The 22,396-nt window shown below is 37.5% G+C and overlaps 1 protein-coding gene across 4 annotated transcripts in view; it reads right to left on the reverse strand.

Annotated features, from left to right (window-relative positions):
* Positions 1 to 1,088: 1,088 nt before the first annotated feature.
* NDNF (neuron derived neurotrophic factor) overlaps positions 1,089 to 22,396 on the reverse strand; it is a 36,969-nt gene continuing 15,661 nt past the window's right edge. For 3 of the 4 annotated variants that reach the window (XM_015138959.3, XM_078001807.1, XM_078001808.1), the window contains exons 2-4: positions 10,618 to 10,806; positions 5,280 to 5,404; positions 1,110 to 3,119 (exon numbers count right to left, since the gene is read on the reverse strand). In XM_015138959.3, the coding sequence (XP_014994445.3) occupies positions 1,726 to 3,119; positions 5,280 to 5,404; positions 10,618 to 10,806 (1,708 nt within the window). In that variant the 3' untranslated portion in view covers positions 1,110 to 1,725. 4 annotated transcript variants of the gene reach the window in all.

Below are 22,396 nucleotides of genomic sequence, written 5' to 3' on the forward strand. Positions count from 1 at the left end.
CAGATGTGGTCACTTTTGTTTAGATATCTTAACACTGAGGAGTTGGATGATAACGTTTTTAGGAACTATCTTTTCCTAGGGCAAGCAGAGCACAGTTTATAAGGACCACCACACACACTACCTTGGTCATAGCCATCTATACTCCACAGGAATGTTGCTGTTGAATGCCCACCATATGAATGGCAGGGTCAGCGTGCAGGGGGCAGTAGAGGTAAAGGGATTATACCTGTCCACACTTGTAGTCACAGTACTTTAGAATCATAGAATTCCACCAAAGACACCTCTTACAATAGAAAGTATCTAACAGTGTCATCTCATCTAAATCTATCACCACCTAATGTTATAGATGGGAAAGGGAGATGATGGGAGGTAACAGATTTTCTTAAAGTCATATTGCTTTAGGTGATGATAAATTCCAGACTTTTCTGATTCTTGGACCAATGTTCTCGTAACCCCTCATGATTCATGTATAGAACCTGTGGAGAATGAAGTTACTTAAAAGTGCCCTTTGTGCACGGTCTCTGATAAAATATTTCTATTATGATTTGCCTAAATTGTCTCTTACACCCGAAATTACTTTTTAAAAATCCATGAAAAATCAAAGTTAAAAGTAGCAGACCATTAGTGTTATAAAACAACAGCTTTCCTAGTTTTCTTCTTACTAATAAACGTCCTGATTGGTGTTTGTTAAGTTGCGTCAGCTAGAGGTTAAAATAATTATTTAATTATTTTGCTAATATTCAAACAGATGGAAAATACTTGAAATATCTCAATTTTGTATTTAAAATAAATGCTTATAATGTGATATATTTTAGGTTATTAAGGACAATTTGTTGAATACTTATCGAGTCAGTGTTTGATTTGTCCTATTCTTTTCAAACAAGTCTATTGTAGCTCTCTCAACTCTCCTAACAGCTGGCTCCTATTCAACGTCAAAAATACAAATTTTAATAACTATTTCTAATGACATAGTAACTTAGAGAGATGGGGCATCCCTTTTTAGTTACTAAAAAAGGGTCTGTTTTGGTGCCAAACTACAGAAGGTGCAGTTTTGAAGACAGATTAGAAACTGAATACACCAAGGTAGCTGCTTGGGAAAACGAACAGTATATAATCTAATATCTTTAATTTTATGTACATGAATATAATGTATGTCAACTTTGTACATGAGATATAGTATTTAAACATTTTACTCAACAAACAAGAATTTACAATAGCAATATAACTGACTAGAGGGCTATCCACTTAATAATACTTAGATTAGATCTGTAATAGGAAAAGAATAGTTTACAATCATAGAAACACTGACATTTAAAACAAGAATTTATAAAATAATTTATATATATCCTAGCATCTATAGAGAGGAATGATTTGCATTTGTGGGTGTGTGCAATGAATGGCATATTTTAAATTTTTAGGTAATAAAATAATTTAGAAGCAGTTCATGCAGTGGTCAAAGCAAGGAATGGCAAGTTCCTTTAAGAAGTCCTCTATCTTTGACACCAACCGGCGTAAGACATACACTAGGTACCATGGGGCACGCTAGAACAAGTCTCCTTCAAGAGTTACTTATATAAACATCAATATACACACGTTGATATCCTTCCTTCCATAGTACCAGTACAGGTCACAACTTCTCTCAGCTGTGGGAGTAGTCAGTTTATACTTAAAGTGATTTAATGTCCCTCCTGGAGTTCTACATAATATATCTCTATAATAAGGTAACTAACAGAACTTTCTAGTTTTCACAACCTTACTCTGATACTTTACAGAGTGCCCCCCATGTCCTATGACATAAACATCCAGCAGGTAAGATTTGCCAGGCTGAAGACCTTTAATTGTTTCTGTGGTCACTGCTTTCTGCAGGTTTTGACTATGGAAATATTTACAGAGGACCTTTTCTGACTTCTTCCTGATATCTGGTCCTAGGCATTGGTTTTGCTCTCTTCTCTTCTGGTCTTCATTGTAGTTATCATCCACTTCTTTTTTGTAGATGCAAAACTTATTCCTTTCCTGAGTGCCTAGCCAAGCCACGGTGGCCGAGGAACAGGTACGGAGCTTGTCAAAGGCTTTGATTCTTGTGTCTTCAGGAAGAGAGGGAAATGACTGCTTAGTAGGCCTTGTGGTAGCTAGTATTTTCAACACAGATGCTCCTTTCTTGTTTCCTTTCAGTCGAATGAGGTATTTCGCTTTAGGTTTTCCTCTAAGCTGAAACTGCTGAATGCCTTCCACATTCTGAGACAGAAGAAGTTTCCCATCTCTTCTCACCTGGATTTGGACAGCATCCAGACACGAGTGAATAAAGAAGGTGACTTTTTGGTGAGAAGAGACTGGAGCGAACCGTAGAAACTTTGCTCCCTTCCTTTTAACAAATATATCTGTTACCTTCCCATCTTTTAGCTCAACTGTCTTCTGTTTGGCTTCTTCCTTGGTCCTGGCAAAGGTACCTACGTAAGCGGTGCTCATGTTGCTGTTGACGTTGACCACAAATACATCAAAGTAGTACTGCGTGTCGGGTTTCAGATCGGAGACGGTGAAGATGTTCTTGTTTCCTATGCAGATTTTCTGAATGTCAACCTTGGGCCTGGAGTAGACATGACGCCCCAGTTTTGGAAAAGGCTTTGCTTGGAAACTGCGTTCTTTACCTGAATTATCTGAAGGAAATCCAAAGTGGGCAAAGTCAAAGGGGCTGAAGTCCAGACCAGGTTTCGGTGCCATCATAAAAGCATCATCTGCACTCAGTTTTGCTTCTACTGCACAGAGACTTTTGAAATTGTGCTCTTTGTTGATGACCACGCAGTACTGAATGGGTTGTTTCAGCAAAGAGGCAGTGGGGCTTGGTTTCCAGGCCAAAGTGATCGTGGTGCGCCCCAGTGAGGTCACATCTACTCTGGGGTCATAGGGTAACTCAGGGTATGGCTGATCAGATTCTGGAGTTGTGGTGGCATATACTTTGAAATGTGTATCTTTCTCTGTTGAAAGAAGATCCAACTGATATAAACCGGATGGGGAACTAGAAGATATAAAATACTCAACATCATTGCCTTTGTAGGAGAATAACTCAGTGCCTTCCTCATTAATGATCTGCTGCTTCTGCTGCTCAAGAGGTTCCAGATCACCTAGAAGACACATGAGAAGCACAGGCTACTGTCAGGGCATACACTGTGGCTTGCCAGCCTTAAGTTATCCTTTTATCTTATTTCTTCTCCATTATGAAAATAGTACATGTTCATAAGTAAAAATATTTATAAATGTATTCAAGATAATATTTATTTTGACCATTATACATCATGCTCTTATATATGTGTAAGGCTTTTCTGAATTTCAATTATTTCTTCAGAGCAGAATCCAATTAGTAAAAATTTCAGGTCAGAGACTGTAAACTTTTGAGATATTATGAATCCTGACTGTCAATCTGCTTACCAAAAGAAATGTATCAGTTTGCATTTGGATGGCCAGTCATTTTGCTAATTTCACTACTGTTAGAAGGACTAGACAATCTGATTAAAATACAGAATATAAAGTACCAGTAAGAATGTTTGGCCGGGTGTCATGGCTCACGCCTGTTATCCTAGCACTTTGGGATGCTGAGGCTCTAAGATTACTTGAAGCTGAACCTGGACAACAAACAGAAACCCTGTCTCTACAAAAAATAAAGATACAAAAATTAGCTGGGCATAGTGGCACATGCTTGTGGTCCCAGCTACCTGGGAGGGTGAGGCAGGAGGATTGCTTATGCCCTGGAGTTCAAGGCTGCCGTGAGCTATGGCTACACCACTATGCTCCAGCCTGGGCAACAGAGCAAGACCCTGTCTCAAAATAAAACAAAATAAGATGAAAATTTAAAAAAGAGTGTTTAAGGTTCAACGTATAGAACATGCACCCAGGAATAACATAGGAATAGTGTTAAAACTAAACTAATTTTTCCATATTTTGTTACTGTAGGTAGCAGATATCACACAGATACCAGTGTATAGATAAGTTTCCAGGGCTTGGTGAATGACTGGGTAGCTGCAGTGAGAAGAAACCTTTCCCAGTTTATCACTGCAGGTTGAAAGTGAGCTATACAGAATTTCATATTCCTAAACACAATCATCAAACGGATATATTAACATCAAGATTTGGCCAGGTGCAGTGGCTCACGCCAGTAATCAGCACTTTGGGAGGCCGAATCGCTTGAGCTCAGGAGTTGAGACCGGCCTAGGTAACACAGTGAAACCCTGTCTTTACAAAAAAAAAAAATTAGCTGGGCATAGTGGCATGCACCTCTGGTCCCAGCTACTTGGGAGGCTGAGGCAGGAGAATTGCTTAAGCCCAGGAGATGGAGGTTGCAATGAGCCGAGATTACACCACTGCACTCCTAAGCGGCAGAGCGAGACCCTGTCCCAGACAAACAGGCCCATCAAGATTCGTTTTCTGTATCTTGGTCTCCTTACTCCCCAAACACACTTCCATAATTTTCCTAATTGTGATGTTTGCTCCTCTTTGTAACTACTATAGCTAGCCTTTGTAGCTATACCTATACATAGCTATATATATGTATATGTATACATAGCTATATATATGTATATGTATAGCTATATATACAGCTATATATATGTATATGTGTGTGTGTATATATAGAGAGAGATTATATATATGGTCTTCTGTAGGGCACCGTTGTCAAGCCTTCACCTTTAACCTATGATGCCCTTAAAGAGCTTTCAGGGTGTCATACAGACTCTTCTCATTTCCCTTTTATCTTATTATTTGCTCTCCATCATGTCTTCTTTAAATGCTTAGCCCATTCATCCTACTAACTTTGTTTTCATCTTGGCCTTTAACTACTACTAAATGCCTCTCTGCTTCTCTGTCGCCATCTCTTATTCCCTGGAGATCAGAGGTTCTTAACCTTGGCTGTATATTAGAATCACCTGGAGGGCGGTGCTAACAATCCCAAAGTTCGGACCTCACCCCGTGGCAATTAAATCAGCAGTTTTTAAAGCCTTATATGTGATTAGGATGTTTAGGCAAGATTGCAGACCACAGCCATAGAGGCTAGTCCAAACCTCTCCCCTTCTCCTCAAGCCATCAGTCCCCGTACCTGTCTCTTCTAACCTTTTGTCAGGATCAATGTCATCTGATGCCACCCTCCCACCTCCCTTATCTCTGTCTCATACCTTCAGCTTCACCTGTGCACCCATGCTGCTTTTTCTTACTAACACACAGAAGTTTGTATGTTTCACAAGCCTTAAAACCATCCATTCAAAGGTCCAGGGGCAGATCTATCCGCTGCTTACCTGAGCCTTCCCCACTTGTGTCCTCCGGAAGCTCCTGAAGGCTCAGCTTCCACTCCAAAGGTGCATCACAGGGCGTCACTGTGACTGATAATGGAGTATTGTCTTCTTCAACCACAAAGAAATACCTGTGGGAAAGTGGACCAGTTTAGACCGTGGTAACTCTTTCTAACATTTACAATCAAGACTTACCAGAGAAATAATTTGGTTTTAATTTTGTTTTCATTTTACAAATTTTATAAAATTTTCATAAAATGTCATTGTATTTTCTCTTAACAGAAAATAAAATCGGCTATTTGACACAAAACATGACACGGCATTAACTGTGGAAGTCCAACTGCCTCAAGGATCTGCAACCAGATTTATCATCAACAAATACAGTGTGAAATAAAAGACATTGAACTCAAAAGTATTTTGAGTTAAAAATCAACACTTACCTGTTGTGTGGTATTATTTAACACATGCCCTGCCATTGCAAAATGAATCACAACCAAGAAAATTTCCAGGTTTGATGCCCTAAAGGTGCTGTGCTTTCCATACATTTGGTGATAAATTTGTACATTACCTTGAGGGCACTCTGACATAGTTACAACTATTTCAAAAGATCATTTTCACAGCAACCTAGTCCTAAAGTGTATGTTTGTCTCTGGCACTATAATGCTGTATTCACATTTTTACATTAGTGACTTTTATTCACAGCTTTACTATTTCATCTCTTTTTATTTGTTTGTTTTGAGACAGGCTTGCACTGTCTCCCAGGAAGGAGTGCAGTGGCGTGGTCATAGCTCCCTGCAGCCTCAAACTCCTGGGCTCAAATGATCCTCCCACCTCAGTTTCCTGAGTAGCTGTGTCTACAGGCGTGTGCCACCATATCTGGCTGATTTTTAAATTTTTTGTACAGATGGGAGTCTCACTATGGTGCTCTGACTGGTCTCAAATTCTTGGCCTCCAGTGATCCTCCTGTCTCAGCCTCCCAAAGCACTGGGATTACAAGTGTGAGGCACCATGCCTGGCCCATTTCATATCTTTTTGAATGGCATTATCTAATCATCTTTTGAGAAATACTTTTAAAAAGTAAAGAACACTGTGTCAGTCAGTAGAAAGACACATTCCTCTATCACAGGTTTTCTGTTGAATTAAATAAGTTAATGATTTTAAAACAAAATTTAAAAAATCAAATGTTCTACTCTGTGCTTTCCCCTGAGCCTTTATTGTAATGCCTTAAAAAGAATAAAAATATTGCTTAACTATAGAAATACCATATATTCTTACTCCAAATGACTTAGACAGTTTCATTTAATTATCTTTCAAAACCTATAATCTTGCCAATGAGGAAACAGTGGTTTCGATTCTAGCAAGCCCAGAGTTGCTCACTGATTCCATGCAGAGAAAAACAGCCTTTGCCTCCTGTGGATTGAACCTCCTGGATATCTCTTGCCTTCCTATTCTCTCCATAACCCTGACCAACACTGACCGCCGAGCCTCCGACCACAGCCGTCTCCTCTGCTGGTTCCTTCTCACCTCCCTGAACTCTAATGTCGGGAGTGAACCACAGGACTGTGCTTGAACATCTCTTTTCTACCTATGCTCACTCCCTGTGTTACCTCATCCAGGCTCATACAATTAAGGAATTTTTCCCCAAAGCTAAAATCTAAAGCTCCGACAGGACTCTAAGCTGGAAATCACACAGTACATTTGCTTTTTTAGGAGATTCCTCTTGCTGCAGTTTTTGATTTGGAGTTGGTGAAAGTGGATGTATGGGAAACTACTCATTAATTCATCCAACAAACATTCCTTGAGAAGTCTTTGAGACTAAAGAAAAAGCATCCCTGAAGAAATGACTTTAAATGTGAGTTGGGGCAAAGGAGTTCTTTTCAGGCAGAGAAAACCACATCCCATAGATGGCAGGGTGGGTACGGTTCAGAAACTACAGAAGTGCTTTGAGGTTTGAGCACAGAGAGTTAAATGGGTAGTGACAGGACAAGAGACAGGTGAGGTAGGCAGAGGCCCTGTCACTACAGAGGTTTGTGACTCATACTCACATTTAAAGTTATTTCTTCAGGGATGCTTTTTCCAGCTCACTCTGGATCAGGTCCTCGTATGTATTCTCAGAATGTCCTATACTTTTTACTTTTGGGCACTTATTGTTACTTGTGACTATATAATTATATTATTATTTGATTAATGTCATTTTACTCACAAGGGCCCTCATTTATCACGCTTTTGTGTTCCTAGCAATTAGCACAGATTTTTGCATGTATGTACTTGGTCAACATTTTAAAATATCTGAATTACTAAATGTGTAAATAAAACCTAAGAATCCTAACACCACACTTCTTGTTCTAGCCTGGTTCATATACCTAGAGTCTGCTTCTACCTGAAGATGTAGAATCTGAATTGAAATATAAGTACTTCCCCCCTCCACTGCCACCATTCCAAGATGCTTTTGGAGATGGAGAATGGCCGGGAGGCAGTTGGCAGTCAAATAAAGTGAAGATCCTATAAATGCAAAAGCAACTTATTCATAATACAGTAAAGTTAAACAATCATCTAGACAAAATAGATGATTGAATTGTTTACTGTATGGAAAGTTTAATGTACCATAAGCATTCCTGAACAGAGTGTCGGAAGGCTTAATTTTTAATGCAGTCTACTTTTTGTGAGTAGAATTTTGTCTCTTTGGCCAGATTGCATGGGAGTTATTAACCACATAAACACAATTGAACCTATCTATATTACAAAGAAATAGATACAACAATATAAGTAGATTGGCATCATGTGAGTAAAAGAGTGTTCAAAACTTCTTGTTTGATTTTAGGTTTTATGTGAATAGCAGAGCTAACTAACGGCACAGAAAAAAACAATGTCCAAGTTTGTCTATTACCTTCTGTTCTCATTTCACACAAGGAAGTAGTTTATTTCCCAAACTGTGTCTTAGTAACTTAAACATAGGTCATAGGTGACCTATTACAAATAAAACAATGCTTGCATTCCACAAGATAATCATTATGCATATAAAGCAGCAGGGAGTCCCTCTTAAGTCAACATTTTCATATGGAAGCACTTAGATTAGGAATAAATGATAATTTGAATATACTTAACAATTTGATGGTTGCACAATTCGACAGTTGCACAAAGCAACCGTACAAGAGAGTGACAATCAGAGATGACAGGACGTAATCTACATGTTCGAGATATTTACTGGCAAGTGAGGGACACAGAAACATAATAACTAAGGAAACACGGCCCCACATTATAGTGCCAAAGCTGAGGGATAATCACACCACGAGCCATTTAGCGTTTGGAATTTATGTACAAACATAAGAATAATTAATGCATTTGTTGTCTTTTTAAATTTACTGCTGTGAAACTTTATCTGGAATTTCTTTTTTAATTTGGAATATAAACAACATCTATGTGTGCTTATCGCTGCATATTTCACACCCAGAAATGAAGTTTCTACTTGTAGCTATAATCCTTTATTAGTATAAGTCTGCTTTTACTAATGTATGTTAACATTTTTTCATATTGTGGATACCAAGGGCCTCAATAATTATTGGTGGAAAAAAGATAAAAATAAAGAATGAATAAAAGAAAGAAATAAAAATAGAAAATGTTTTATAATGTCTCATAATAAAAACATGGAGCTTTTCTTCAGAAGTGTAATCTCTAAAACAACTCTTAAAGGCAACTTATTTTTAAGAAACTGGAAGACTAAACAAGATGAACTATTTAATTAAGTGATTTGATTACATAATGTGGAATGCTGTATTTAAAGTATACTGCACAAGTGCTTTTGGGAAATGAAAGTAATTTCTACAGAAAATTTTTGATTTGATTTCACTCACATGTAAATTTCAAAGGACAAAATAATATGAAAAGCCAAACGTGTTCGCAAGAACTCAGTTAATAGTTAAGAATAACTAGAAGTATGAGGACTGCTTTGTATGCCTTTTACTGTTTTCACAGACTCAATTTTAGTCAGGACCGAGACAGTAAGTTCCTTCAATGTAACCATCATTTCCTTTTCTGCCTTTACTCTCATGAATGTCATTTAAAGATTCAAAATTATTTTATATGTTATTGACAAGTCAGTTACTAGTCTAGTGTGGTCATGCAAACAAATAATTTCACTCGAGCAGTGCCGAAATGATATCCAAACAATAGTTCACTCTAGTTAATGTATTTTGACTAACCAGATGGAGATATGACTGGGCCATTAAATGGAAGGGGTTCAGACCACCTCCTTCCATGATTACTGTTAATGAAAACTGAAAAGATGACCAATGATCTGATATACCTCAATCTCTAGAAAATGGGTTATTAATGTTCTGAGACAGTTTAATCCTTTGGCATGTCACTGTATCCCAGGTTAGAAGGAAAAACTGGTTTTGAAATATAATTATCCAAAGATTAACTGTGTGTTCTAAACTTATAAAGGGAGAAAAGAGTTTGAGCACTATAAAGTAGGTAATTTTAAATGTAATTAATTTATAACATATTATTTATATTATTTATCTATTTTTTTAAAGGTCAAAACATTTAGAAACTTTATGTGAGCCCAATTTGTTGATGTTGGAGTAAAGGTAAATAAACAGTGTCAGTTTTTATGACTGTTTAGTTTGATTCTCTCAGAATCTGATAATATTTGTTGAAGAAGTATTATACTCCTAAAACATGATGCATTAAGTGTGGTATCTCACGCCTGTAATCCCAACACTTTGGGATGCTGAGGCAGGAGGATCACTTGAGCTCAGGAGTTAGAGACCAGCTTGGGCAACATAGTGAGATCCCCATCTCTACTAAAAATTTTAAAAATTTGTGGGGCAAGGTGGCACACACCTACAGTCCCAGCTGTAGGTGTACTCATGAGGCTGAGGCGGGAGGATTGATTCATCCCGGGATGTTGAGGCTACAGTGACCCATGATCATGCTACTGCACTGGGCAGACAGAGACCTTGTCTCAAAAACAAAAACAAAACTTAATGCAAATTCTTGAAGAATTATACATATTCATGAAAATTGATTTCATTTTAATCCTACAGAATCCTTCTTAGAAATATCCTACTGTACTGAAAAGAAGAAAATAATCATTCCAAAATATAAGAAGTGCAAGCATTGCCTCCTCCACCCAAAAGGAGATGACAATCAGCAAGAATCAAACAGCCTTTATTTCACAATGAGAAGTTGCACTACCATTTTCCCCCTTACTTACAGAAAATCGGTAATACTCTTCATAGGGTGATATGTAAATTACCTAAACTAGGTCTAAAGGTTACTTTCTTTTTTGGGGGCATCCTTTGTGAGCTTTTTAATAAAGAAAATACTGCAGGGAGAGTACCTTTTAGGTGTATCTCTAAAGAGATAACTGCTAATTTCAGCTCCATCTGGAATTACTGACGAATCATGAAAAAATGCCTTGTCCCGGATCTGCATCTGAAAAAGTTCCTCATCCCGGGTGGGTAACTTCTGGGTCCTTGAGCTGAGTGGAAACAGAAGCCACAGCAGACACCAGTGGAGCAGCACCATCCTGAGGCAACAGAAATGACTGCTTTATAAGTTTTGCAGGCAGACACTCAGGCAAGTCACAGACTTTCTAAAGGGTTAACACTATTTTAGCTTTGATGGAAATTTAGGGACACATCACGTATTTTGGATACATGCACATGATCTTGAAGGCAACTTTACTACATTTTTTCTTCAAACGACTTCATGATGTTGAGAATAAATTCACTAGAATTTCAGACATTAAAAAGATTTTGAAATGAAAAGACTCTTGCTGCATTAACTTCTCTGGGTATTGAGAGAGAAAATCCTCACTTCATTACAGCAGAAGCCTATATGGACATTGTAGATAACATTGTATCAATGTCTCAAAGCTTGTATGAAAATAATCTCTTAAGGTCAGTTCTTCGAACTATTATAAAAGTTAAACCAATGGTTGGCTGGTATCACTGTTCAGCAGACAAGTTGCTAATTGCTGATACGGTTGAACTATTACATTCAACGTAAGTCAGAGACTCTTTGAGAACCAGAAAATTATCACTGCTCAATTATTTTTATTCTTCCCTAAAATCTGACTAGGGATTATACATATATAACTCTCTATATAGTATTATGCTTTTTCCAAGATCAAATTTTCTTAAGTCAGGGATTTATAAATCATGAAGTTCATCTCTCTCACAGATTAAGCAATTTATCCAGAATCACAAGATGAGTTATTTGTTGATGTCTAGTTGTTATCAGGTACCAGAATCTTCAACACAACGTTGACATATACACCTCTATCGTTTTAGAAAATGGGCTTGAACCCCTACTCACACATCAAGTCAGAAAGGTGTATATTTGGAACATCTGTCTTAACTTCCAGCAGAGTACTTTCACTAAGTTACGTTTTGGCATTTGTCACTGACTTTCATCAAAGATCCTCTAAGTAATGATGGATCATTCTCTACTGCATCGTTGTAGGGGTGTTGTCGAAGCCACTGTCTTCCGCATGTCTTGATGTTCCCAACAGGAAGCCCCAGGTACGCAAGTTCCTTGACATGACAGTCATGAAAAAACTTTGCTTCCTCTGACCATTTGGTACATTTTTTTTCTCACAGAAAGAAATACGTAAATAATTGTTTTCCTTTACCTCTTGGACTTAACATGCGTCAGGGAATTAAAGCATTAGAGAAATATAGTGTTTTTACACTGAGGTACTTGAAATAGCAAATGTTTGTGATAATTCAAGATGAAATGAATGCCGGTTTTATTTTTAAATAGACATTACTATAATCAATCTCTAAAACATCATTTGATTTTCATTTTATCTTTCTTTGGATGCTATCAAAAATAGATTCAGATCGCAAAAATATATAGTTTGAAGGAAATAAACATTCTCCTTTTTACAAGGTGGACGTGAGAGGTGGATTTTTCACAGCGAGCTTGTGCAAAAAGCATTTTACTTTTTCCAAATATTCTTTTCTTCTCTGTGTTCTGCGGTTTTCCATACAAAATATCTGCAGTGATTTAGCGCTACTATCTGCAAAGCACTGTGCTAAGTTCACGAGCTGCATTACAACGTTTAGTCCTCACAATAAGCCTATGAAATAGCTGCTATCCTATGCAAAAATAAACTTCCATTATGTAAGCAGAGAAAGGATATAAATACAGGTGGATCTGACTGCAGAGCCCAATGTTCATCCTCTGTAATAACTCTCCAGAAAGCCATAATAACTTATTATGAGGTTTTTCCTTCCCACTCTTATTTATTAATTGTATTGCAAGTGTAAGAAAATTCAACTGAGAGCTAAGAAACTTGATGTTTAGTTTCAATTCCTAACTAGATGTGTGATCTTAGGCAATTCACCTAGCCACTCCGGACCTCAGTTTTTTGAGGATTTTGGATGGGTGATCTCTAATGAGCAATGCTTCTGTGACTGAAATAAACTTTTCTTCCTAACAAGCTGGCAGTTTAAGAGTAAGACCAGGCCTTCTTAAGTTGCATGAAGTAATCCAGATGATTGTCAAGGAGAAATCCAAAAGAACTTGGGGATGTCAGTGGGAGCTCATGAGAGTTGCTAACAGTAGGCAAGGGCTATGTCTGCAAAAGATGGCTGGATGGATCAAAATCAAGACTAAGTTGATCTAATCTAACCAAGCAAGGACATGGGGGACTGACCTGAATGGGACCTCCCTCACCGCTCTCTGTCCCTCCTCTCTGCTCCTCTTCTGTTTGGAGCTAACAAAAACAGAAAATCCAAATGACATTTGCTATGCTGCCTCTGTTTAGAAATACCATAGACATGCCACATACAATTGTACCAGTTTATTTCTCTTTGTAGTACCATCCCCAAAACTTGCCTTGTGAGAACAGACGAGGCCAACTAAAGAAGAAAATCTCTTTAGAAATAGCTAGAATTTAGCTTTCTGTACTTGTTAGAAACCTATAGCAAACATGCTACCAGAGCACTTGAAAGCAAGATACACAGGTGTATTTGCCTCAGAGCCACTCAAGGCTTACCTCCTTAGGCCCCATGCTTGCCCACAAAGCTGCCAACCACAGTGCCACAGTATGACTTAGCAGGACCAGCTGCCTAAGGACTCAGGATATCTGGGATATTTAGGTCAGCCCCTGAGTTGGAGAAATAGTGTTGACTGATTGGAACTTTCCCTGCATCCTCAACTGCCCTAGGAAATAACTCTCTTTTTATTAAATCAGATACTTATAAAAAATGAATTCTGGCTGGGCGCAGTGGCTCACGCCTGTAATCCCAGCACTTTGGGAGGCCAAGGCGGGTAGATAACGAGATCAGGAGTTTGAGACCAGCCTGGCCAACATGGCAAAACCCCGTCTCTACTAAAAATACAAAAATTAGCTGTGTGTGGTGGCAGGTGCCTGTAATCCCAGCTACTTGGGAGGCTGATGCAGGAGAATCGCTTGAACCCAGACAGTGGAGGTTGTAGTGAGCCAAGATCATGCCACTGCACTCCAGCAAGACTGCGTCTCAAAAAAAGAAAAAAAAAATTCTGAGATAAAAACAATATTAATAAATTTTGTCATGTACATGCCACATGCCAGGCATTCTTCTAAGTTCTTTAAGTATATTATTTCATCTAATGCTAGCAACAACACTATAATGTAGGCACTACTCTTTTTTCTCATTTTAAAAATGATCAAAGTGAGACTTAGATCGTAAGGTCAGACAATAAATACTATCCGACATAAAAAACATGAACTATTTATTATAGGTGGCTTAAAATATGGTAAATCTGATTATTATATATTCTCCAATTCAGCTACTTAACAAATGAATATTAGTAAGCAAATTCAAGTTATAGGATTATGCAGAGTAAGTGCTGGGAAGCAATTCTCCATGGGTCTCTGTGTTTGTTTTTGCAGAAGTACTTGGGAGCAGAAGTACTGACTGCTTTTGTACCACATTATCTTTTCAAGGATATTTGTATAGTGAGCAGCCTTGGAAGATGAAGCCTCTGGAGCAAACAGCAGGCATGGTTACCACCCATTATAAAAGATTTTATGTCCCTAAATTCAGGGATCCTCTCCTGTAATAAAATCCAAACATGGCCTAGTGCCCTCTGGCCCTGTTTGCATCATCCTGTGGGAAGTTGGGGGTCAGGGAGCCAGTGGAAGAAAATAATGATACTCTGCCTGAGTAATACATCACTGTGAGTAATCAAGTCCTTTGTCTCTGACCCAGGAGTATCATGCCTTCTTCTAGCATCCATGAAACTATGACAGACTAATTTATTAGCTTGCAAGTGGGCTAAAATCTCAAATCTTTCATAGTTTTTGACACTAAGCTTCTATTTATTAAACTATTTTACTGGTTTGCCTACTTTATTGGTTCCGGTATATGTTTTTATTTAGATGATCACCAATAAATAGGTAAGAGACTGAACTTTATCTTTTGCTTTATCAAAAACATCATATTTCCCAAACTAAAATTCCATCAGGCCACATTTTTTTTTTTCTGAAACAGTTTTAACCATCTTAATTGCTATACCAATTATGAGCAAAACACAGTTTTCAAAAAAGTTTTAAAAACTAGTATGGACCCCAAACACAGAAATTTATACTCTGTCAGATTCTGGTTCTACAAATATTATCTAATAACATGCAATTACTGTTGGGGAAAAATTTAAATATTAGGGAGCATTGATGGCTTGTTCAATTTGGTGAGGTTACAGGCAGAAGTTAAAATGTATTTAAAAGAAGCACTGAATATAGCTAATCAAAAAAATGACGGTGCAGATACATTGTATATATTTTTAGAACTTACATTTGCTGATAAAAATTATTCAAATGGTGGTTTTAAGATTTTACACATTTTCCCCTCCCAATAAAATGTTCTCTCTCAGATACACAGTTTAAGAACTAGTCATTTAGAATAAACAATGAAAATTCATTCTTCTTAAGCAAAAGCCTTAAATTGCTTTATAAGAACAGACTTTTTTCCTAAAATTACAAAAGTGCCCTCTAATGGCATAACTTTTCCTCTCATTTCTTTTTGTTACTTCTAGGTAGACAGAGCTTATCCAGATTTAAACTTTACATTAAATAACATCAATCAGAGTTTCACTTTAAGCACTATTTCTTTTTTCATGGCCATCTGGTGGATGATGTAGGAAATGTGTTTGCACAGCAACAAATCTTGCTATCTTTCTACAACTGAGGCTTTAGTTCAAACATAAGTTGAAAGTTGCTAGGATAATTCCAAATATTTTTATTTTGCTAGGCAGGTCAACTTGGCTGCACAGTTATCCACAACCCAGAAGAACTTGGTAGTGTTATTCTGTAACTGAAAAAATTGACTTTGTTTCAATTGAAAAGTGCTAATGAATAAAAGATATAGATGCTAATATATAATTCTGCTATTTTTATGTTGTCAAAGGCCTTCTTCATATTTGGCACAAGTCCTCAGATACTGCTAAAACTGAGGTGAGAAAATAAAAATGATCTAATGATTTGATACACCTCAATCTTTAGAAAACAGATTATTGGTGATATGATATTTTTCTTTGGAATGCCAATATCCTATTGGTTAAAAGGGGAAATAAAACTGGCCAAAGATTAACCATATAGTCTATACTTACAAAGGTAGAGATGGGTTTGGATAATCCAAAGTAAATAATTAGTTTATATGGTGTATGAATATATACACACACACATATTTTTAGATCAAAAATGTAGAAACATTATGAGTTCGATCAGTTGATATTGGAGTTAAGGCAAATGAGTAGTAGTCCCCAAAGAGAAAACTTTTAAATATAAAAATGGAATATCTGCTGCCCACTTTCTGGTGAGCAGGTAAATACTATACAACTCAAGAGATGTGGAGAAGGGATTCTTTCTAATATTTTAGGACTATGGTGATGGGTACTTGTTCTCCCCTTCATCACCTCCGGTTTTAAAGAAAATGTCAGTGAATAGATTTAAAGCATTTTTATTGCTCTTCAAGGAGTAGGGAGTGGAGCAAATGATGGATAACTGAGCATGTACAAACAATTCTAAGACTTTCTTTAGCATTAATTTGAACTTCATAGTCTATGGAACTTTTAGATAAATTAAACAGTCCAACTGACCTGGCATATCCTTTTCCCACAGACCTGTGGAAATGCTTGTGAATTATAAAATGGTCAGTGACAAGCAAAGTAAAACTTTAAAGGGAGTTTGAGTAATTTATTGTATCAATTAAATGCCCAGAATTGCCTCTATCATCACAAAAAAAGCACAACATACCTAAAAAATTAAACTTGCCCCAGAATGTCTATAGCAGTTCCACTACTGTCATTTTGCAAAATTTATCTGCAATTACATAAGATCAGAAAGTCAATTTATTCACCTTGATTAAACCACTGGTTCAGTTAGCTAACATTTATTATTTGAAATTGTATGAACAGTGATAAGAAATAAATCTGGCTACTTTTTTTTCTTAAAATTCCACTAAATGGTTTTACCACATATAACAATTAAGACTCTTAAGAGCAGACTCTTATTTCAACCACTAGAGAAAGCTTGTCTTTAATATTTACAGACTGCTATTTGGTTATATTATCTGAGCAATTCAAACAATTGCAAATCTGGTAGATATAAAGTTCTTTTGGCCTTTCATGTAATGGTCCAAGGCTCTCAAAATAGAAGACGTGATATAAATTAAGGCACCGTGACCTTTCTCAAACTGTAGCTTCCTCAGAACAGCAGCCAACAGCTTTACCTACCTGTGATAATATGATCAAAACAAATTCCTCCATCCCTTCAACACCAACAACAAGTTCTTTGCAGAAATGTATAAATGTAGCTGTCAAAAATATCATCAAGCTCTTATACAAGTTACATATTATAAAATTTAATATCAGATTCATCAGTATAAAGATAACATAAAGTATAAAATTTGAAAAAATATATAGTATCACTGAGATTCGCATAAAAATTACCTAATGTGCCTGATCATGTGCAGGCCACGAAGTTGAAATAAATTTACAATGACAAAAAAGGATGGGCATTCTGATTTACTTGAAGCAAATGTATTGAGAATAAATGGAATCTAATGTTTAATTAAAGAGAGTGGAAAGTGTATGATTATAATTTAGCGAGAATAATTTCAAGCAATGGTCTGCCACAGAGATTTCTGTTATTTTATTTTCCTAAGTGCAAATATTTAGTCTTTTAAATTTCCATTTTTAAACTCAAGGGCATTTGTTTTTGTTTGAATCATTCATGTCACATTTGATAATAAATCTGAAGCATTTGGTCAAGGTGTAAGAAAAACATATATAGCTTTGGTTGGGGGAAGAGCCTTGTGTCTGGTGTTGACTTGCTGGGCAGCAAGCGAAGGGGACTGCACACTTTAATACTGAATGTCCACCATGTGTCACCGTGAATGTACGGATTCCCTCAAGGCAAAAATGCAACAATCAAAAGTTGAATTCCCAAAAGCTGTTTTATTTTGTTTTCTTTTGCAAGCAATGAAAATGTCTGAAGTTAGTTGTTCTTAAAAATCCAAATCTGTTAAAAATTTGAAGGAAATATAGCTTATTACAGACTGACATTTCCATATTTGAAAAGGGAGAAATAAAGCAGATGGAAGTAAAGGATTCCTGGTCTGCCCTGAGGAGTGGTCTCTGGCACATGCTAGGTGAGCTCTCGCTCTGTGATAACATGCCAACTTCTACCCAGCTCAACAAAGTAGAACCGACATTATGTACAGAACTCATGCACTAAAGCTCTCTAAATGCAGGCTGTCAGTGCACAGTGGCATGATTATTAAGGGTTTTAGAGTTCATTATGTCAATAATCTATGGATTAGGGACTTGCACATGCATTTCAACTGCAATCATTCCAACCTCCCTTAGCACTTTTCTAAATGACTGCCAACTTTCCTTCTGGAAGGAAATTAAATTAATATAAAAAAGCAATGTGAAATTAAAACATGCCAAGGATTCGAATAAAGTTTCCATTCTGTCATGCACTCCCTCTGAGTCTCATGATGCAGAGTTCATAACAGGGATAACGTTAGGGCATTCTAATTTAAAAGATGGCCAAGCCTACACAATCCGAATTATTTCAAAGAGGATCAGATTTTAAAGTAAGTAATCTTGTATTCCCATCAATATTAATGCCAATGAGAAGAATAATGAACAATAGAATTGGCCGAAATAAACGTCCCATAGATAGTAGTCTGTAATTCAGGAAGCCAGACCCATTTTAATAAAGAAAGGAGTAAAACTCTTAAAATGTATCAGATGGGTGATTAGAAGATATGACAAAGTTCAAAAGCAGTGTATGGGAGAATGCAAAGAAAAACTCGAACAAAATACTAAATACCTTCTTCCTATCAAAATGTCCTCTACATGTGAAACTGAGATAGCTGGGATAACTTCCATTGTCTTAGGTGATGCTAATGATTCTTAGAAAGCCCCAAAGGAAGGAATAATATGCTTGGTTGCTTTTCTTGCTTTTGTTTGGCAACTAAGCCTTATTTCCTGTTGATCTGCAACAAAATGAAAATGACTTCCTGTGCAACATTCCCCAAAGCAGTTTACAAACTGCATACGTCATTCTCTACTGAAATTTAGCTAAGATGGAGCATGGCAGTGCGCCAGTAGCATTTAGCAACAGCACATATCAGCCTGGAAGGTGAGGCATGAATTGTTGTGGTCAACAAAAAATATTGAGTCCCTGCAGTGTGTAGCACCATAAAAATTTGATTTTTTTATAGCAATTTTATCCAAGAAGTTAACTCTTCAGTAAGTCACTCCATGGATTTCTTAGGATACCAAAACCTAAATATGTCCAAAAGAGCAAAGATGAAGAGAATAAGAGTTTGTCAAGTATTGATGTCATGCTCCAATCTCAACCGGGTACTGTGAGGTCTCAAAAAATATATATATTTTAGGAACTTAGAATCTATTTATGGGGCAAAATGTACCTGCCCAGCCAACAGAGTCCAATGTCAGCATTTCCACTCATTTATTATTTTAATTCAATATCTATATAATAAGTTTTTGCTACATGCCAGGTACTCTTCTAGGAACAGTTGTGACCTCAGGAAGTGAGTGTTCTAGTGGTTGTGATAGGCAACACATAAACAGATACACAAGAAAACACCATTGCTGGTAGCTATGCTAAAAACTAAAATAGGCTTGTGTGAAAGTGTGGTGATGGGCTGTTTTAGATTGAGTATTTAGAGAAGTTTTCCTAGAGGAGATGACATTTATGCTGTCATCTGAATGACAATAGGAAGCCAATGAAGCAAATAAATACCAGGAGAAAAAGCATTCTGGGCAGATAAATAGCTGGTGTGAAGGCACTGAGGTTGCACTAAGCATGAGGTATTGACAAAAGGAAAGGACATCAGTGTGGAACAGAGTGGGTGAGGGAAGAATGGAAGACCAAGTAAGTTATCTCGGCACCAAGTATATGCCAATCACATAAAGATTTACACCCATATTAAGGGGTTTGGATTCTGTTCCAAGTGTGTTGGAAAGGCCCCCACCGCCAACTTTTTTGAGACAGGGTCTTGCTCTGTTGCCAAGGCTGGAGTGCAGTGGTGCAATCATGGCTCACTGCAACCTCTACCTCCTGAGCTCAAGAGATCCTTCCACCTCAGCCTTCTGGGTAGCTGGGACTACAGGTATGTGCCACCTGACTCAGCTAGTTTTCAAATTTTTGTATAGAAGGGATCTTGCCATGTTGCCCAGGTTGGTCTCAAACCCCTGGGCTCAGGTGATCCTTCCATCTTGGCCTCCCAAAGTGCTGGAATTACAGGCATGAGTGGAAAGCTCTTTAAGCATGGAAAGGCCATGAAGTGATCCAAGCTTTTTCAGGAATAGCCCTGTCTACTGTGTAGAAAATGAATTTCAGAGAAGAGGTAGTGTTAAAAGCAGAAAACAACTTCATCTTTATGAAAACAAAAAGATGAGATGAAGGCTACTGCAGTTGCCCATGGTAGAGATGGTAGTTGTTTCAACTTTGGAGAGGAGATGAGGAATAATGGAAAAATTGGGGATCTGTTTTGCAGTTGGATTGCCAGAATGTGCAGGTAAGTTGGAGGAAGGAAGTGAGGAAAAAAGAGGAATAAAAAATAACACATTGATTGTAGGAACATGCATATGATAAAATGACAAATAGAAAGTAATGCAAAGATGGAAGAAATGAGAGAAATAAATTAGTCAAACAGAATTTTCAGGTGGCATCTAATAGCCTGAATAGCTGTCTATCTTAGATGCAGTTTTAAAAACTAGTTATTATATTTAAGAAGGTATTAGAAGAGAGGAGAAAAAGAGGAAGGTATTCTCTTTAAATGATGAGAAACATAAATGAGGAAAGGCTACAGTGGAAATTAGTAGAAAGTGTGGTTAAAAAATAAAAGACTGATTTCAATTATCATGGTGGGAAATGTGATCTGCCAGACACATGGATGGTTGAAGATATTAGAGAAAGGCAATACATACACACATGCACCGCCCCCCAAGAAGTCGCTTCTTTGAACTTAAATTTTAAGTGAAGGGATGCATATTATTTGAGGCCAACCCATTTGTTAAAAGTACCCAGAGGAGAAAGCAGTTCGAAGGCATATTTTTGTCCTGGAAAGTGGTTATGGTAAATGAGAAAGAAACAGAATTAAGAAAGACAGATATGGAAGGTACAAAGAAAATCTGACAAGAAAATATTACGGTTTGGTATATGTGACCAGACCTCTTCATATGCTGTATCCAAACAGATAGGCTAAATAAAATCTATGAACCTTCCTAGAAATTCACACCTGCCAAATACCATATAACTTATGCTACTAGGCACTTATTTGGAAAGAAGCACCATCCCTGGAGGAATTCTAAAGGCAATGGAGTAATCCGGAATGTAGTGAACTACACAGGTACTAGCAGGAAGTGGCAGATGGTGAGCTCAGTGAAGAAAAGACTAGGAGGGAATTGACTGCAGTCACCGAGACAGTCAAGAAAACCAGGCTAGAGAGAGTAAGGAAGTGACTGGCAGCATCTTTAGGACGGACACCAAGCTTTGACGTATAATGCTCCATAGGGCAGCTCAGCAATCTTTTCATACATTTTGCAATACGCATGTTAAATGCTCACTACTGATGGATCAAATCGAACCATCACTATCTCTTCCGAACTGAGATAACTACTGATTTTGTTTGTTAGTAACAGCAAGGATAAAACTGAAAGACTAAAACAGAATAGTACAGCAAGAAAAAAAGATACTAAAAAACTATCAATCATTTCATTCAGTCACGACCTTGAATTTTTGTATATTTTCCATCTATCTCAGGCCATATGTACTATCTACTTAAAGGATCTTAAACATTCAAAAGGTTTTTCTAGTTCTACTCACCATATTAACAAGACAAGTTACTTAAAATGATTTAAGTTCAAAGATGTTTCTGTTCTTATGACAAACCTGGTTTTAAAAACTGCCTTGGTGATTCTGCCGGCGATGTCTGTTAAATACATGGGTTGCATCCTCCCTAAAGTTTCCGTCAAAGAAATCTTTTATAACCCAACTTCCAGTGATGTAACAAGAAGCAATACCCACTAATAAAGCAGTGACAACAGAAAAGAGCAAGCATGGTGGGATTACGGAGTTCAGTGGGTAATTCCACAAATATGTGTAGGGCATTTATTCTGTACTAGGCACTGCCTGACATGCTGGGAATGAGGCAGCGAACAAGAAGTGTGAAGATCTTGAGCTTGTAGAGCTTATACTCAGTGGATAAGAGGGACGAAAAACAAGTAAAGAACAAAGTATAATTAGTATAATGATCCCAGAGGGCACTGAGCACTCTAAAGAAAATGATACAGGATAAGGGACTAGAGAGGACCTTTGGAAAGGTGAAGGCTGGGAAGAAGGGGCCCTTCTAAGCTGGTCAAGAAACCCTCTCTGAGGAAGGAACATTTCAGCAAGGGCTCGCATGAAGAGTAAGCCATACAGAGCCACGCAATTTTGGAAGCAGAAAGGACTTTTAACAGATGAGAACACTGAGAAGAGACAGCAGAAAGACAAACACTGGTCTCCCAGGCTTCGCACCTGGGAACCTGCCTCATCTGAGTTAACTGCAACCATCAGCCACGAAGAGGGACACGCTGCCAAGTCA

Source organism: Macaca mulatta, chromosome 5 (genome assembly GCF_049350105.2).
Source record: "Macaca mulatta isolate MMU2019108-1 chromosome 5, T2T-MMU8v2.0, whole genome shotgun sequence".
Lineage (NCBI taxonomy): Eukaryota > Metazoa > Chordata > Mammalia > Primates > Cercopithecidae > Macaca > Macaca mulatta.